Genomic DNA, 18,562 nt, shown 5'->3' with positions numbered 1-18,562 from the left:
GTTAACAGCCCAGTAACTTAAGTCTGATAATTTAGAGCTGCATTTGCCAGTTCTGCCTTGGATAGGGCACCATTTTGCTAGCAATTTCCATCTACATAAGAAAGATCATCTGGTGTTCAGTTAAGCCAGGACAAGAGGAATTTAAAACATTGGGCTCTGTGAAAATCGTTTAGTTCACTGGAGCATCTGATAGGAAATATTGAAACTGAATTGCAGATATTGGGTAATTAAATCAAGAAAATTGTCATCCAGTTTACAGACTGACTAAAAGCAAGTAAGTACATTTAAAGTTCAGGATTACCTTTCTCCAGGCAAAGTTTTCAAAATAATTGGCTTGTCTTGAAATGTATCTTTTTCTTCAGTCATTGAAAAATTAAATGAGTATAATATCAAAAAATAAAGAATAGAGTTACATATTGATTAGAGCTTTAATGACACTCTAGCTTCAGTCTTCCTAGAACCATGTGTTGGTTTTACCACTTAAGATTTGTGTGATTTGGGACAATTATATCACTTGTTACTCAATGTTTTCATCTGTAAAATCTGTCTCCTAAGATTTTTGTAGTTAATAGAGGTTAGTAAAAAAAAAAAAAGAATGGTACATATTAAGTACTGAATAACTATTTCATACTATTAACCTAATATCATGAAGAAAAAATGATTAATTAAGCTGTTTAAATAGAACCAATCCAGACAACACTTTAAACTTTTTCTCTGCTGAGAAGTTGATATACACTCACCTTGAGATATTTATTTATTTACCTTACAATATTGTAAAGTAATTAGCCTCTACTTAAAATAAATTTTTAAAAAAGATATTTATTTATTAACCTTCAAAGACTGCATCTTGATATTGTTTGCAAATATTGAGATGGGGCTTAGAAATACACAACAACTAATTCCCAAAGGTCTACAAATCTCTCAAGATTTGGCCCTACGTGCATTAGGCAATCAATGATAAAAAAAACAAAAATAAAAAAAAAATAGAAATTACATCTCAAAAAGATTTCATCACCCAAGGGACTGGTCTCTGTTGGTAAAACACAATAAAAACCAATACAATATTGTAAAGTAAATAATAATAATAATTCATGTTGATGTATGGCAAAACCAATACAATATTGTAAAGTAATTAACCTCCAATTAATAAATAAATTTTTATTAAAAAAAAAATAAAGTTACCTGGGAGCTTAAAAAAAAAACACAATAATAATACATACATTGTCTTCTGTAATAGAATTTACAAACTGTTTCACCAAACATTGCTCTTAGCAAAAATTTTTTGTCTGAATCCACTCTAGTTGTTCTCAGACAGCCCCAAAGAGATGTGCTATCTAGGAAAGCTTTTGAATTTTTTCTACTTAATAGTCCATCTGTTTTCTGTCATGAAATTAACAAGGGAACATAGAGTGTCAAGTATAGTTGTTTCTGGAATAAATTTAATTCTTTTGTGTAGTGTATGATTTCAATATTTTAATTACTTTGGGTCACCAGGTCAAATCTCAGCTTCTTAAGCTGTGAAATAATGCTAGATAATTTAAGTATTTCTGTAGCATAACAGCAAAAGTAAATTTCTGATGCTTCCAAACAGGGTGAAAGTCAGTCATGTTTGACTCTTGTGACACATGGCCTCTATACAGTCCATGGAATTCTCCAGGCTGGAATACTGGAGTGGGTAACCATTCTCTTCTCCAGGGCATCTTCCCAGCCAAGGGATCGAACCCAGGTCTCCCATGCTGCAGGTGGATTCTTTACCAGCTGAGCCACCAGGGAAGCCCTCCAAACAGGTTAGGTTGCCTTATTAATAGTTCTTTCTCATACTATGATCTTTTGGTGAGCTCTTAGTGTTATTGTTAACAATTTGAGGGAGCTATCCCTCTAGTTCTTCTCCTCAAAAATGTTCACATAAATTAGAGATATCTATGCTTGAAGTTGTGTTAGAATCTATATGTAAAACCACCACAGAATTTTTGTGAGGACAAAATTTTAAGATTTTAAAATACTGATTTGATTTTTTTTATTGTTTAAAGGTTTATTCAGACTATTTTTAAGCTATTTTTAATTGAAAGATTATTACTTTACAATATTGGTTTCATTTCTGCCACTCATTAACATGAACTAACCATAAGAGGGGACATATGCACAGACTATTTTTCGAAATGAGTTTTTGATAAGATGTCTTTTTACACAAAGTTACGGGTTGTATCTGAGCTTTCAAATTTATGTAAAATTATTCATATTCACAGTATTTTTTTAATAGCTGATATTTTAAGTTTGTAACACTTCCTAATACATGATTATATAGTTGCTATTCTGGTCACCATGCTTCTCCCTGCAGTGGGAGGGCCTGATCTTTGGGATCGAGGATCACAACAGAGCACATGAATGCCAAAGAACTGATGCTTTTGTTTTTTTTTTTTGTTTTTTTTTTTGTTTTTTTTTTAATTTTATTTTATTTTATTTTTAAACTTAACATAACTGTATTAGATTTGCCAAATATCAAAATGAATCCGCCACAGGTATACATGTGTTCCCCAGAACTGATGCTTTTGAACTGTGGTGCTGGATAAGACTCTTGAGAGTCCCTTGGACTGCAAGATCAAGCCAGTCAATCCTAAAGGAAATCAATCCTGAATATTCATTAGAAGGACTGATGCTAAAGCTGAAACTCCAATACTTAGGCCACCTGTTGCGAAGAGCCAACTCATTAGAAAAGATCCTGATGCTGACAAAAATCAAAGGCAGGAGGAAGAGGGGATGACAGAGGACAAGATGGTTGGGTAGTATCACTGACTCAATGGACATGAAGTGAAGCAAGTTCCAGGATATGGGAACAGGGAAAGGACAGGGAAAGGACAGGGAAGCCTGGCGTGCTGCAATCCATGGGGTTGCAAAGAGTTGGGTATGACTGAGTGAAGGAAAATGGAGAATGTAAATGTTCTTCCCAATCAGGTAATGGCTAGCAAAAGGCGAGGTGATTTCACTAATGCTCCTACTCCATATGGAAGGAAACTGAGAGCAGAGAATAAGTATCCCCTTATTCTCTTTTCTTGGAGTCCAAGTAGTCCCACAATATATTTTATAGATTAATATTCTACCAGTAAAAATTGTTGAAGATCTAATGTATCTGTTTGTCGTTTGTGCTACTTCCCACTCACACTGAATCATTCCCATTTCTGTTTAAGTATTTAATTTCCCCTGAGAAAATCCCCTGCAGACTGACAAATGAGAAATTTCCACCCAGAGAAGTTTTGCATATTTTTCAGGCACCCCAGTATTATTATCTAAGATGAAGGAGCAATTGAATTCAAAGAAGAGAAAGACATTAAGCAAATATACACAGTTAAGAGATATTTGGAATATTACAGGGAAAACTGGGTTTTGGGGGAGAGGGACTAGAAGGAGGCAATATACCACGAGAAAATGCTATAGCTTTGATAGAGGCCAAATTATGAAAGGCAGTGTTGTTATGGTATTTACTTTGAAATAGACATATGCTATGCTATGCTAAGTCGCTTCAGTTGTGTCCAACTCTGTGCGACCCCATAGATGGCAGCCCACCAGGCTCCCCCGTCCCTGGGATTCTCCAGGCAAGAACATCTTTTGATAAGATGTCTTTTTACACAAAGTGGGCTACGCAAAGTGGAGTGGGTTGCCATTTCCTTCTCCAATGCATGAAAGTGAAAAGTGAAAGTGAAGTCATTCAGTCGTGTCTGACTCTTAGCGATCCCATGGACTGTAGCTCACCTGGCTCCTCCGTCCATGGGATTTTCCAGGCAAGAGTATTGAAGTGGTGTGTCATTGCCTTCTCCGGAAATAGACATACACAGTGGCTATTTTTAATTTTTCCATATTATCTTATTCTGATAATTTAATGTAACCTACAAATCTGTACATGGTATATTAGTTGATCACTTTTGAACAGATATAAGACAGATTTGGTAAAAATAAATAAAATGTAAATATCCTGGATGATAAATTTAGAAGCATTGGGATTTCTGAGATAGGTTTCAAAATCATCTTCTTTGAAATACATCAGTAGCATATTTCTAAAGCAACCAGCTATATTTGCCCTTGAGATATATTCTTAGAAATTGCTACCAGTGTTAACAAAACGTCTCTAACTATTCTAAAACTCTTTTAATTTATTTCTGCTTTTCATTTACCCTCAATAAAATTCCTTGATTTCTATTTCCCTGAACAATTTCTCTTGGGAATGAGAAAAGCAATATGCTTGCCATGTGTTAATATTTGAAAATCGTCCTCTTATTTCAAACAACCTCTAAGACAAATATTCACCTAATTCACTGTCAAATCAAAGTGGAATTGTTTCTTGTCAGAAGTTAACAAATACTTTCATATATCTTATTTATACCTTAAGATATGAAACTGCAACCCCTTTTTTTAATTTAAATTTATTTATTTTAATTGGGGGCTAATTACTTTACAATATTGTATTGGTTTTGCCATACATAAACATGAATCCGCCACGGGTGTACACGTGTTCCCCATCCTGAAACCCCCTCCCCCTCTCCCTCCCCTTACCATCCCTCTGGGTCATCCTGTATGTAAGAGAGCTAAAGAGACACAGATGTATAGAACGGTCTTTTGGACTCTGTGGGAGAGGGAGAGGGAGAGGGTGGGATGATTTGGGAGAATGGCATTGAAACATGTATAATATCATATGTGAAATGAATCGCCAGTCCAGGTTCGATGCTGGATACAGGATGCTTGGGGCTGGTGCAACCACTTTTATAATGATTTTTAATAAATTCATGCTCTAAAACTACAAAAATAAAATATACATGCATCATTTATATTGACTTTCTGAAAATTTTAAATAAAAATATCACTAAGTTTAGATGCAAAGATAGTGCAGAATTGTTAAGCATCTTAATTATGTCTTAAAACTTTATATTAAGCAATATATTCTTCATACTGAATGGTTGAAACACAAAGTTCTATGTTTTAGAAGCAAAAAATATCATAATGTATTTTATATTACAATATTAAGAGTATAATTTCCAAACAAAAACTGCATCAACACCAGGAATACAAAGATAAAAAAAAAAAAACAGTCTGAGTTTTATAGGATTTCATAATCTATTAGGGGTAGCAGAGAAATAATTATTTTTCAAGATTAACTGTGTCAGGTAGTATAATAGGGTTAACAAAGACTGCTTAAAATGGTGAAAAACAGACTGATGCTAGAGAAGTTGATAGAAGACTGTGAAAGGCAGCATTCACCATAGTACTTATTTTCAACACACATCTACACTAACAGCTATTTTATATTTTTTCATCTAATAATTTATACAGACTAACAGAAGTTGGTAAAAGTTTTGCAAATGTTAATAAAACCAGGCAAGAATGAAAGCAGTAAATTACAAAAGCCCTTGTTCACTGCTTTTGTTTCTGTGAACAAATTTGAAACTGTGTTCAGATTTTTATATTCTTTGCAGCCAAAGATGGAGAAGCTCTATACAGTCAGCAAAAACAAGACTGGGAGCTGACTGTGGCTCAGGTCATGAAGTCCTTATTGCCAAATTCAGGCTTAAATTTAAGAAAGTGGAGAAAACCACTAGACCATTCAGGTATGACCTAAATCAAATCCCTTATGATTATACAGTGGAAGTGAGAAATAGATTTAAGGGACTAGATCTGATAGATAAAGTGCCTGATGAACTATGGAATGAGGTTCGTGACATTGTACAGGAGACAGGGATCAAGACCATCCCCATGGAAAAGAAATGCAAAAAAGCAAAATGGCTGTCTGAGGAGGCCTTACAAATAGCTGTGAAAAGAATAGAAGTGAAAAGCAAAGGAGAAAAGGAAAGATATAAGCATCTGAATGCAGAGTTCCAAAGAATAGCAAGGAGAGAAAAGAAAGCCATCCTCAGCGATCAATCCAAAGAAATAGACGAAAACAACAGAATGGAAAAGACTAGAGATCTCTTCAAGAAAATTAGAGATACCAAAGACATCCCCGATGATGCTCTTTTACCCTAATGTCCCTTGATTTCATCAACTATAGAGTACTTTTCTATTTCCAGAGGGGAAACATGTTCAAACTGAGAAAAAAACAAGAGGTAATAAATTTTCTAAATAATATTAATAAATTGGAGCTGGTGACAAAGTCTGCAACTGGTTAGGTAAGAGAGAAGTGTGGCTCTACACAGAGTGGAAATAAATTGAGAGATGACTCATTTCCTTCTACCTGGTTAAAAAGAAACAAAAAAATTGTCAACAAAATTATAATGATTAAACACAGAATCTTTCTCCCCTGTGACCAACCGCACAGACAGATACCCTAGTATATTCAAAATCTCTCCTACTCAGAGTTTTTCCTCAGAGCAGCTTTCACATTTTTATTTCTCAAGCTATAGATTAAGGGGTTCATCAAGGCAACCACATTGGTATAAAAGAGAGAAGAGACTTTTTGCTCATCCAGAGATCCAGCAGAAGATGGCCTGAGATACATAAATGCACATGATCCAAAGGACAGAGAAACAGCAATGGTGAAGGAACAGCAGGTACTGAAGGATTTGGACCTGCCCTCCGTGGAGCTAATGTAGAAGATGCTGGAGAAAATGAAACCATAAGAGACAAAGATGGTGAGGCTAGGCACAATGTTATTGATGCCACCACAATGAAAAGTACCAGCTCATTGACATAGGTACTTGTGCAGGAGAGTTGAAGCAGAGGGTCAATGTCACAGAAATAATGGTCGATGGTGTTTGCATCACAGAAGGTCAGTCTCAGCATGCATCCAGTGTGAGCCATGACACCAGATAATGCCATCAAGTAGGAACCAAGCATAAGGCTGGAACACACTTTAGGGGACATGACAACATTATACGAAGATGGCCACATAGCAATCATAGGCCATTGATGTCAGCACACAGAATTCAGAAATGACAAAAAAAAAAAAAATGCAGCTGAGTCATGAACCTCATGTGAGAAATAATATTCTTCTTCAATGAGAAATAGATCAGAATTTTGGGTATAAACACAGAAGAATAACAGAGGTCCTTGAAGGATAAGTTGAAGAAAAAGTACATAGGGGTATACAGATGTGAATTCAGTGCAATTAGGATTATCAATCCCAAATTTCCCAGCACAGTGACCATACACATTCCTAGAAACAGAAAGAACAGAGGGAGTTGGAGATCAAGTCAGTCTGCTAATCACAACAGAAAGAATTTGGTCACAAAAGAGACACTTCCAGGCATTCACAGTGCTTACAGATACAAAGTGGGTTATACTTAACAGTCACTATGAAGTCTTCCACTTCAGAAATTAAAAGTGATATAATCTTGCTCATAAAGCCTGGAGAGATGGAAAGAGGAAACATTCTCAGATTCATACTTCTAATGGCAATTGGCAGATAAGACATTCCCAGTGACATTATGTCACCCTCAGTTTCAGTCACTCAGTCGTGTCCGACTCTTTGCGACCCCATGGACTGCAGCACACCAGGCATCCCTGTCCATCGCGAACTCCTGCAGTTTACTCAAATTCACGTCCATTGAGTCGGTGATGCCATCCAACCATCTCACCCTCTGTCATCCCCTTCTCTTCCTGCCTTCAATCTTTCCCAGCATCAGAGTCTTTTCCAGTGAGTCAGTTCTTTGCATCAGGTGGCCAAAGAATTGGAGTTTCAGCTTCAGCATCAGTCCTTCCAATGAATATTCAGGACTGATTTCCTTTAGAATGGACTGGTTGAATCTCTTTGCAGTCCAAGGGACTCTCAAGAGTCTTCTCCAACACCACAGTTCAAAAGCATAAGTTATGTCACCCTGATGTTCCTTAATTTGATGATTCGTTGACCAGTCTTCTATTTCCACAGGGAAAGTTAAGTTCAGACTAATGCAGAAAATATAATAAATAATTTAATAAATAAACAAAATGATTATTATGAATGATAAATAAGATGGTAAATGTTCTTAATAGTATTAATAAATGGGAACATGTGAGGAAAGGAAATTATGCAAATGGTAAATAAGGAGAGAAGTCTACTCTGTGATGTCTAAATAAATTGAAATGTCAAAAATGTCTTTCATATGATACAAAATAGAATAATAAGAGTGCTAATAAGATCATTAAAATTAAAAAGAGAATATCCCTATCCTGTGATTTTCTGCACAAAGAGGTGTTGTTTCTAATCAAAACTGTATTCCACTTACAGTTTTTCTCAGAGCAGTTTTCACATCTTTGTTTCTCAAACTGTAGATTAAGGGGTTCATCATAGCAACCACATTGGTATAAAAGAGAGAAGAGACTTTTTGCTCATCCAGAGACCCAGCAGATGATGGTTTAAGATACATAAATGCACATGATCCAAAGAAGAGAGAAACAGCAATGATGTGGGAACTGCAGGTGCTGATGGCTTTGGACCTGCCCTCTGTGGAACTGATGTGGAAGATGCTGGAGAAAATGAGACCATAAGAGATAAAGATGGTGAGACTGGGTACAGTGATGTTGATGCCCACCACAGTGAAAACAACCAACTCATTGACATAGGTACTTGTACAGGAGAGCTGAAGCAGAGGATGAATATCACAGAAATAATGGTTGATGGTGTTTACATCACAGAAGTTCAGTCTCAGCATGCATCCAGTGTGAGCCATGGCACCAGAAAATGCCATTAAGTAGGAACCAAGCATAAGGGTGGAACACACTTTAGGGGACATAACAACATTATACAAAAGTGGGTTACAGATGGCTACATAGCGGTCATAGGCCATTGATGTCAGCACATAGATTTCAGAAATAACAAAAAAAACAGAAAAAGTACAGCTGAGTCATGCACCCCATGTAAGAAATCATATTCTTCTTTGATATGAAGTTAATCAGCATTTTGGGTGTAAACACAGAAGAGTAACAGAGATCTATGAAGGACAAGTTAAAAAGGAAAAAGTACATGGGGGTGTGTAGATGTGAATTTAGCAAAATTAAGATAATCAAGCCCAGGTTCCCCATCACAGTGACTATGTACATTCCTAGGAACAGGAAGAACAAGGGGAGTTGGAGATCTGGTTGGTCTGTTAATCCCATCAAAATGAACTGAGTCACGAAAGACCCATTTCCAGGAGCCATTCTTCTCTAAAGGAATCTGTAGATAGAGGAAAAAGAGTTCCATTAGAGAACAACTCACCTCATCCAGTGCCCCATTCTCCAAAACAGAATACACACTGCGAATGCCTGACACTATCCTGACTCAGTCCCATACAGTCGGCCTTTTCCATTATCAGGATACAGAGTGATGTGGACTCACCTATATAGAGTTTCTATAAGCCAAATATAGCAAAGTAGACCACAATCATACTACAGATGGAAGACAAGAGATGCCATATGCAAATATACCCTCTGGAAAAACCCAGGGAAAAGAAGGATGGACAAGGATGCAACTCTTCTACTCTCTTCTCAACATTCCCTCATTCCCCTGAACTCTTCCCTCACCAGTACAACTGGAGGCAGTGACCCTAGCAACCTGGCGCTGGCTTATCATGCAGATACACCTTATGTGGCAGGAACCAAGAACACTGCTTCTAAACCAAGATGAGGGGACCCGAGTCTAGGAGAATTGTTACCAACCTTGTCACAGAGTAAAAATCATAAAGGAAGAAGAGTGAGAGATCAACCTACTTAGAGGAAATTTCCTGACTGATATGTCCTTTGAGCCCCTTTAATATTCTCTGATTCCTCTCAAACAGATATTTCTAGAAGTTTACTTGCATCTCAGCTACACAAGACAAGAAAGAATGGACATATAATAGGTCCCTGAACTTTGAACACCAAACAACGAATAAATATTGTAAATTAAATTCAGAAACTCACCCAACTTTGATCTTAAAACCGCAGGACTGTCTCCCTTACCCTATGTCTTTACCCTGTTGGTTCTGGAAATGTCATTTCACGTTCTCCAGGTTTGATCCCATTGATTTCATGGGAGAGGAGCTAGACATTAATTCACCTATGCCCTGGAAATCTTTCTGAGCTTCTATAATTTCTGATATCTTCAGTGTTTTCAAGCAACAGAAGAAAAATAATCCTTTTATTATCATACTTGCTACTTGATTAGACACAGATTTAATGTGAGTGCAGTGATGTAATGCACTTGGTGAAAAGCAGGTTAGAAGCTTGCTTGATCTCCTCCCCAGGGTGTAGATTATATGTACAATATGGAATAAAGAAATTATGGATCCTGGTTCATGATCTGTCTTTAGTTCCTTAGGGGCTCACTCTTCCACTCATTTTTGCTTTACTCTGGGGACTGGTAGATCCAAAGTGAATTCCCATCTCCTCATTATCTACACCTCTGAGGGGAAAGCTACTATATTTGTCTCTTTATTCACATTTACTAAATGGACCTATTTTTACAAAAGACCTACTTCCAGGTTTCTTTATTTCTTTATCTGAACACATCAAATGTTGCAGCAACTAATTTCAGTTGTTCTCTTTGTGAGATGTCTGTGAAATAATTTACAATATAGTATAGCCCTTCTATAGTTTATATTTTTAACATAGTCCTGAAATTTCTACCAGCCTCTCCTGCTGCCTAATTTTCTGTAACATTTCAGTAAATGAAGTTATCTATTCTTCTCATCATAGAAAAGAGAATGGGTTATGGAGTTAGAGAGTGCTATGAATCCTACCTTCCTTCTTCCACTTTTACACACTATAACCCTTTGGAAAAGTTATTGAATCTCTTGGTTCTCCTATGTAAAATAAGGAATGTAAAAATAGCATCTCTTTCGTTGAGCTGTTGTGTTAATCAAATAAAAAAAAAAAAAACTAAAATGGTTGGTCCAGTATTGGCATATGAGTGTCAATAAAAGTCAGCTGTTATTACTCATGTTCTCATAAATTTCAGTAGATTCTCTTTCACAATACTCATCAGACTTTTCCCCTTTAATTCATACTTTTCTATAAACTGTATATTCTATGAGGACAAACATCTATTCTATCTTGTTAACTATTTGGATCCTGAAACTAAGAACAATGTTGGAACAATGCTGAGAACACAGAAAGAATTTAATGAATACTTCTGAAACTTAGAAAGATGGTAATGAAACTCATCTTATTTTTATCTAAGAGCTTTCAGAATACATTCACAACTTCTCTTGTGCTAAACCATAATATCTGCAACCACAGTGACCTGCATCCATCTGTCCCCAGCCACCGCACAACTTCTGGCTTATGATTGAACTGAACTAGTGTAATGTTGAACTATAGTAGCTCCTAACTATTATTTTCACATTTTCCCACATATTCAGTCTTATCTGGTCATGATTAATGCTACTAGAATAACATCTGAAAACACAGCTCTGTCCCTCCCTAGTTCAAGAACTTTCAGTGGTTCTCCATTACCCACTTGAAAATTGAAGCTATGTAGTAAAAACATAATTCTCAAAACTATGATTAAGGTTTGGTTAAAATTCAAGAAGAAATTGAGTCAGAGTTAACTTTGATGAGAAGCCTGAAAGTACCATTCTGATTAGTATCTTGTACACTTGAAATATGGTACAAAACCTTACCTTTATCAAAAACATAAAAAAGAAAGTAGGAGAATGTTTACTTAACAAAGACCATTCAATTGTCTTGGGAGATTCAACCCATTTTAGAAATATATATGTTTTTGTGTGAAAAATAAACCTACATGAGTCTATCTTTAAACACACTACTTATATTGAGTGGAAGGAGGGAGAAGAATATCATTCTAAGATAATGGAGTGTTCTCTCTCTTATTGATAGGAAAGCATCAAATGCTCAAAAATATGCCTTCAAAATGCTCCAAGAAAGAGGGCATCCACAAACAAAATAATGACTTGTGCAGCTACCACAATTATATAATTTGTTTGTTTGTAGTGGGGCAAAACTTAAAAGGGAGATGGAAGAAACCACTAGGCGCTGAATTTCTGAAGAATGAAAATTAAAATCATGCCATGCGAAATATTAAATATAAGCTTCTTTGAAACATCTTCTTAGTTCTCTATGTCATGTTTAAAATCTTCCCAATATATTGTATAATATTTGAAATCGCTAGCTAGCTAAATTAGGAAAGAAAATATATATTCGTGATGCAACATTGTAGAAAAGAATCCAATTTCACAGCAATTTAGAAAAAGTTCTGTCCTGGTTGATGGGCACAGGAGAAACCAAGGGCTTACAAGGTTGACTCTAAGATTAAACACCTTCAGCAGAACTGTAACTTCCCTCAAAGCCGGTCAGTGCCAGTCACATAACTCAAGAAAGGAAGAACTACAAAGAGATCAAACCAGTCAGTCTTAAAGGAACTCAGTTTTAAATATTCATTGGGAGGGCTGGTGTTGAAGCTGAAGCTCCAATACTTTGGCCAACTGATGCGAAGAATGGAGTCATCAGAAAGGATGCTAATTCTGGGAAAGACTAAAGGCAGGAGCAGAATGGGATGAAAGAAGATGTGATGGCTGGATGGCATCACCGAATCGATGCATATGAGTTTGAACATGCTCCAGGAGTTGGTGATGCACAGGGAAGCCTGGAATGCTGCAGCCCATGGGGTCGCAAACAGTCAGACACAACTGAGCAACTGAACTAAACATTTAAATACTCTGGTCACAGCTGAATTCTACCAAAAATTTAGAGAAGAGCTAACACCTATCCTGCTCAAACTCTTCCAGAAAATTGCAGAGGAAGGTAAACTTCCAAACTCATTCTATGAGGCCACCATCACCCTAATACCAAAACCTGACAAAGATGCCACAAAAAAAGAAAACTACAGGCCAATATCACTGATGAACATAGACGCAAAAATCCTTAACAAAATTCTAGCAATCAGAATCCAACAACACATTAAAAAGATCATACACCATGACCAAGTGGGCTTTATCCCAGGGATGCAAGGATTCTTCAATATCCGCAAATCAATCAATGTAATACACCACATTAACAAATTGAAAAATAAAAACCATATGATTATCTCAAAAGATGCAAAGAAAGCCTTTGACAAAATTCAACATCCATTTATGATAAAAACTCTCCAGAAAGCAGGAATAGAAGGAACATACCTCAACATAATAAAAGCTATATATGACAAACCCACAGCAAACATTATTCTCAATGGTGAAAAATTGAAAGCATTTCCTCTAAAGTCAGGAACAAGACAAGGGTGCCCACTTTCACCATTACTATTCAACATAGTTTTGGAAGTTTTGGCCACAGCAATCAGAGCAGAAAAAGAAATAAAAGGAATCCAAATTGGAAAAGAAGAAGTAAAACTCTCACTATTTGCAGATGACATGATCCTCTACATAGAAAACCCTAAAGACTCCACCAGAAAATTACTAGAACTAATCAATGAATACAGTAAAGTTGCAGGATATAAAATCAACACACAGAAATCCCTTGCATTCCTATACACTAATAATGAGAAAACAGAAAGAGAAATTAAGGAAACAATTCCATTCACCATTGCAACGAAAAGAATAAAATACTTAGGAATATATCTACCTAAAGAAACTAAAGACCTATATATAGAAAACTATAAAACACTGGTGAAAGAAATCAAAGAGGACACTAATAGATGGAGAAATATACCATGTTCATGGATTGAAAGAATCAATATAGTGAAAATGAGTATACTACCCAAAGCAATTTATAGATTCAATGCAATCCCTATCAAGCTACCAACAGTATTCTTCACAGAACTAGAACAAATAATTTCACAATTTGTATGGAAATACAAAAACCCTCGAATAGCCAAAGCGATCTTGAGAAAGAAGAATGGAACTGGAGGAATCAACCTGCCTGACTTCAGGCTCTACTACAAAGCCACAGTCATCAAGACAGTATGGTACTGGCACAAAGACAGAAATATAGATCAATGGAACAAAATAGAAAGCCCAGAGATAAATCCACGCACCTATGGACACCTTATCTTTGACAAAGGAGGCAAGGATATACAATGGATTAAAGACAATCTCTTTAACAAGTGGTGCAGGGAAATCTGGTCAACCACTTGTAGAAGAATGAAACTAGAACACTTTCTAACACCATACACAAAAATAAACTCAAAATGGATGAAAGATCTAAATGTGAGACCAGAAACTATAAAACTCCTAGAGGAGAACATAGGCAAAACACTCTCTGACATACATCACAGCAGGATCCTCTATGACCCACCTCCCATAATACTGGAAATAAAAGCAAAAATAAACAAATGGGACCTAATTAACCTTAAAAGCTTCTGCACATCAAAGGAAACTATAAGCAAGGTGAAAAGGCAGCCTTCAGAATGGGAGAAAATAATAGCAAATGAAGCAACTGACAAACAACTAATCTCAAAAATATACAAGCAACTCCTACAGCTCAACTCCAGAAAAATAAATGACCCAATCAAAAAATGGGCCAAAGAACTAAATAGACATTTCTCCAAAGAAGACATACAGATGGCTAACAAACACATGAAAAGATGCTCAACATCACTCATTATCAGAGAAATGCAAATCAAAACCACTATGAGGTACCATTTCACACCAGTCAGAATGGCTGCGATCCAAAAGTCTACAAGCAATAAATGCTGCAGAGGGTGTGGAGAAAAGGGAACCCTCTTACACTGTTGGTGGGAATGCAAACTAGTACAGTCGCTATTGAGAACAGTGTGGAGATTCCTTAAAAAACTGAAAATAGAACTGCCTTATGATCCAGCAATCCCACTGCTGGGCATACACACTGAGAAAACCAGAATTGAAAGAGATATGTGTACCCCAATATTCATCGCGGCACTGTTTATAATAGCTAGGACATGGAAGCAACCTAGATGTCCATCAGCAGATGAATGGCTAAGAAAGCTGTGGTACATATACACAATGGAGTATTACTCAGCCATTATAAAGAATACATTTGAATCAGTTCTAATGAAGTGGATGAAACTGGAGCCTATTATACAGAGTGAAGTAAGCCAGAAAGAAAAACACCAATACAGTATACTAACATATATATATGGAATTTAGAAAGACAGTAACGATAACCCTGTATACGAGACAGCAAAAGAGACACTGATGTATAGAACAGTCTTTTGGACTCTGTGGGAGAGGGAGAGGGTGGGATGATTTGGGAGGATGGCATTGAAACATGTATAATATCATATATTAAACGAGTCGCCAGTTCAGGTTCGATACACGATACTGGATGCTTGGGACTGGTGCGCTGGGAAGACCCAGAGGGATGGTATGGGGAGGGAGGAGGGAGGAGGGTTCAGGATGGGGAACACATGTACGCCTGTGGCGGATTCATTCGATGTATGGCAGAACCAATACAATATTGTAAAGTTTAAAAATAAAATAAAATTTTAAAAAAATTTTTTTAAAAAAAGAACTTGTTAAGGAAAAATCAATCATGTTCATATTGCAATTGGGAGTGAAATATGAGTGGTCATCTAAAAATATCAGCCAAGGATTAAGTTGTGCTGAACACCTCAAACAAAAACAAGTCAAACATCAGTTTTGCCAAATTTCAAAATACATAAATACTGACTGGAGATTAAGAAGAGTGTTTAGTAATTAATATTTTTCAAAATATCTTAGAAAATGATTACAGGGTCACTGATACAGCATATTGAAGATTTTTAAAGTAGCACACTTTTGCTTTCAAAAAAAAAATCCAACATTCATGTCATAACTTGCTTTATTCTCATATTTCTTTCACATTGGCATTATTCTCCCAGCTGCAATTTAATGTTTCTGTACCTAAAACTCCATATGAATGTAGCACACAGAAGCCAACAAAATGAGAAATAATCTACTTGTTCAAAAGTCATCTAGCCCTGTTGGTTTAACATTTTAAATCATAAATAACTTAAGCTTTCATCTTATATAGAGAAATTCTGTGATCTCAATAGTATCTAGGGTCCTGCACAAGGAGTGAGTCCATAGGTAAAGGTTTTCTACTGAAATAAAATAACATTATGAGGAGTGTATAGAGTATACTGAAGAATAATATACTTGAAGTCAAAATGATAAGACTTTAGTCTACAATTTTTCTTTCTAAAGCTGTGTGACTTTAAGTAAATCATTATCCACTCTTGGTTTCACTTTCCCACCCATGCAAAACATGTATTTTGATGACTGGTTATGTGTCAGTTTTACTTACAAAGGTGAAAAATAAAACTCTTTGCTAAAAGAAGCTTAACACTAAAGATTTACATATGGGAAATGGATTATCCTTGATACCCTTAGAATCATCAATCTCTGGTATTTCAAGAAGGTATATTATTGCCAAGTGAAAATTGGAAAGATAAGAGTAGAAACAGAGTATCTTATTTATCCTTATTGCAAGTTGATAGATTAAAAATAACCCATGTGATAGGTTTCAGTCTAATGTTATATAATTTGTTATTTGGAGACCATTCATCTTTTCCCAGTGGAAAAATAATTTCAAAAATTATAATAAAAAAGATAATATATTCACTATTTAATGTTATGACTATGCAAGAAAAAGAGAATATATGTATTTTGAAAACTAAGAAAAATATATAAAAATGGAAATAAATTATTCAAACAGGATTTAAATTTCTTTAAGATACTAGGTTAAAAAAGGTAACAAAAAATATGGTAAGAAGGTTTCCATTAAAATTAAAAACAATATATCACAGTACAAGTTACTTGTGCACACAGACAGTTCTGATTAAAACTGTCTCCTACTCAGAGATTTTCTCAGAGCAAGTTTAACATCTTTGTTCCTCAAGCTGTAGATTAATGGGTTCATCATAGGAATCATATTGGTGTAAAAGACAGAAGAGATTTTCCCCTCATCCATAGACACAGCAGAAGGTGGTTTGAGATACATGAATGCCCCTGTTCCAAAGAAGAGAGAAACAGCAATGATGTGCGAACTGCAGGTGCTAAAGGCTTTGGACCTGCCCTCTGTGGAGCTGATGTGAAGGATGTTGGTGAGGATGAGACCATAAGAGACAAAGATGGTGAGACTGGGCACAATGATATTGATGCCTCCTACGATGAACACTTCCAGCTCACTGACATAGGTACTTGTGCAGGAGAGTTCGAGCAGAGGGAGGATGTCACAGAAATAATGGTTGATGGTGTTTGCATCACAGAAGGTCAGTCTCAGCATGCATCCAGTGTGAGCCATGGCACCAGAAAATGCCATCAAGTAGGAACCAAGCATAAGGCTGGAACACACTTTAGGGGACATGGTAGCTGTATACAAAAGTGGCTTACAGATGGCCACAAAGCGGTCATAGGACATTGATGTCAGCACATAGCATTCTGAAATGATAAAAAAACAGAAGAAGTAGAGCTGGGTCATGCACCCCATGTAAGAAATAATATTCTTCTTTGGTAAGAAGTTAATCAGCATTTTTGGTGTAAATACAGAAGAATAACAGAGGTCTATGAAGGACAAGTTTAAAAGGAAAAAGTACATGGGGGTGTGTAGGTGTGAATTCAGTGCAATTAACATTATCAATCCCAAATTTCCCAGCACAGTGACCATGTACATTCCTAAGAACAGGAAGAATAGAGGGAGTTGGAGATCTGGCTGGTTGGTTAATCCCAACAGAATGAATTTGGTCACAAAAGAGCCATTTCCAGGAGCCATTCTTCTCTAAGGTGATCTGTGAGCACAGAAGAAAAAGGTTACATGGAGAACAATGACTCAATTTTCACACAATATCTCCTCTCACAAGTGTGCTGTTTGGGCTGGGGATATCTGAGAGTAACCCAGCCTGGACTCACAGAATTGTCTTACCTACTCTCTCATGGAATTGTGTTACCATTATCCTGAAACTAAGTGACAGGGAATTTCACTTTTTTGGGTCTTTATAAACGAAGTAGAAAAGAATATCAAAACTTAGCCTACAGAAGGAAGGAAACCACTGCCCTGTGCAGACTTGACTGCTTGGGATAAAAAACAAACAGTGGATAAAGGAGAGGTTTGGACGAGGACTGACTCATTCTTCCCACATCTAAACATTTCTCCTTTCACTTGGAGTCTCCCCTCACCAGTAAGACTATAGGCAGAGACTCTAGCAATCAGGTGCTGGCCTTTAAAGCAGATTAGACCTGGTGGCGTGAGAACAAAGAAAATTGCTTCTTAACTAAAACTAAATGGCCAGAGTCTACAAGAGGTTAACTCTTCACCCCACATTGCAGAGTAAAAGTTGTAACTAGATAAGACTTCCCTCCATGGAGAGGGAACTTATACTGACTGATCTAACGCATTCTTTTAGGCCCCTAGTGTCTCTGAGCATTCACTGATCCATATCTTGAATAGACATTTTTCTAAGTTTTATGTGAGTCTCCAGGTGCTAAATTGGAAATAAACTGCGATATCTTAGATCTTTGAACTTCAATTTCAAACAAGAAGGACATGAATAAATGGAATTCAGAAACTCACCTTCCTTTCTCCAGAAAACCCCAGGGCTTTCTTATCATTGGTTTTATCCTCTGTTCTTAATAGGGCAATTTCAGGTTCTGAAGCTTTGGTTCCTTTGATTAAGAGAAAGCGGCTCACATATATTTTCTGATTTGACTTCAAAATCTTTTAGAAATATAGGTCA

The 18,562-nt window shown here is 36.4% G+C and overlaps 1 protein-coding gene and 2 pseudogenes across 1 annotated transcript; all 3 read right to left on the bottom strand.

The window, feature by feature from the left end:
- Positions 1–6,331: 6,331 nt before the first annotated feature.
- On the bottom strand, positions 6,332–7,166 carry LOC129654179 (olfactory receptor 8B3-like; annotated as a pseudogene).
- Positions 7,048–10,757, bottom strand: LOC129652556 (olfactory receptor 8B8-like; annotated as a pseudogene).
- Positions 10,758–16,668: 5,911 nt separating this feature from the next.
- LOC129653722 (olfactory receptor 145-like) lies at positions 16,669–17,601 on the bottom strand. Its single transcript, XM_055583430.1, has one exon. It carries the CDS (start codon positions 17,599–17,601, stop codon positions 16,669–16,671), a length of 933 nt encoding a protein of 310 aa, XP_055439405.1.
- Between the last annotated feature and the right edge of the window lie 961 nt (positions 17,602–18,562).

This window comes from Bubalus kerabau, chromosome 5 (genome assembly GCF_029407905.1).
Source record: "Bubalus kerabau isolate K-KA32 ecotype Philippines breed swamp buffalo chromosome 5, PCC_UOA_SB_1v2, whole genome shotgun sequence".
Classification (NCBI taxonomy): domain Eukaryota; kingdom Metazoa; phylum Chordata; class Mammalia; order Artiodactyla; family Bovidae; genus Bubalus; species Bubalus kerabau.
This window is presented reverse-complemented; position numbering and strand designations above follow the sequence as displayed.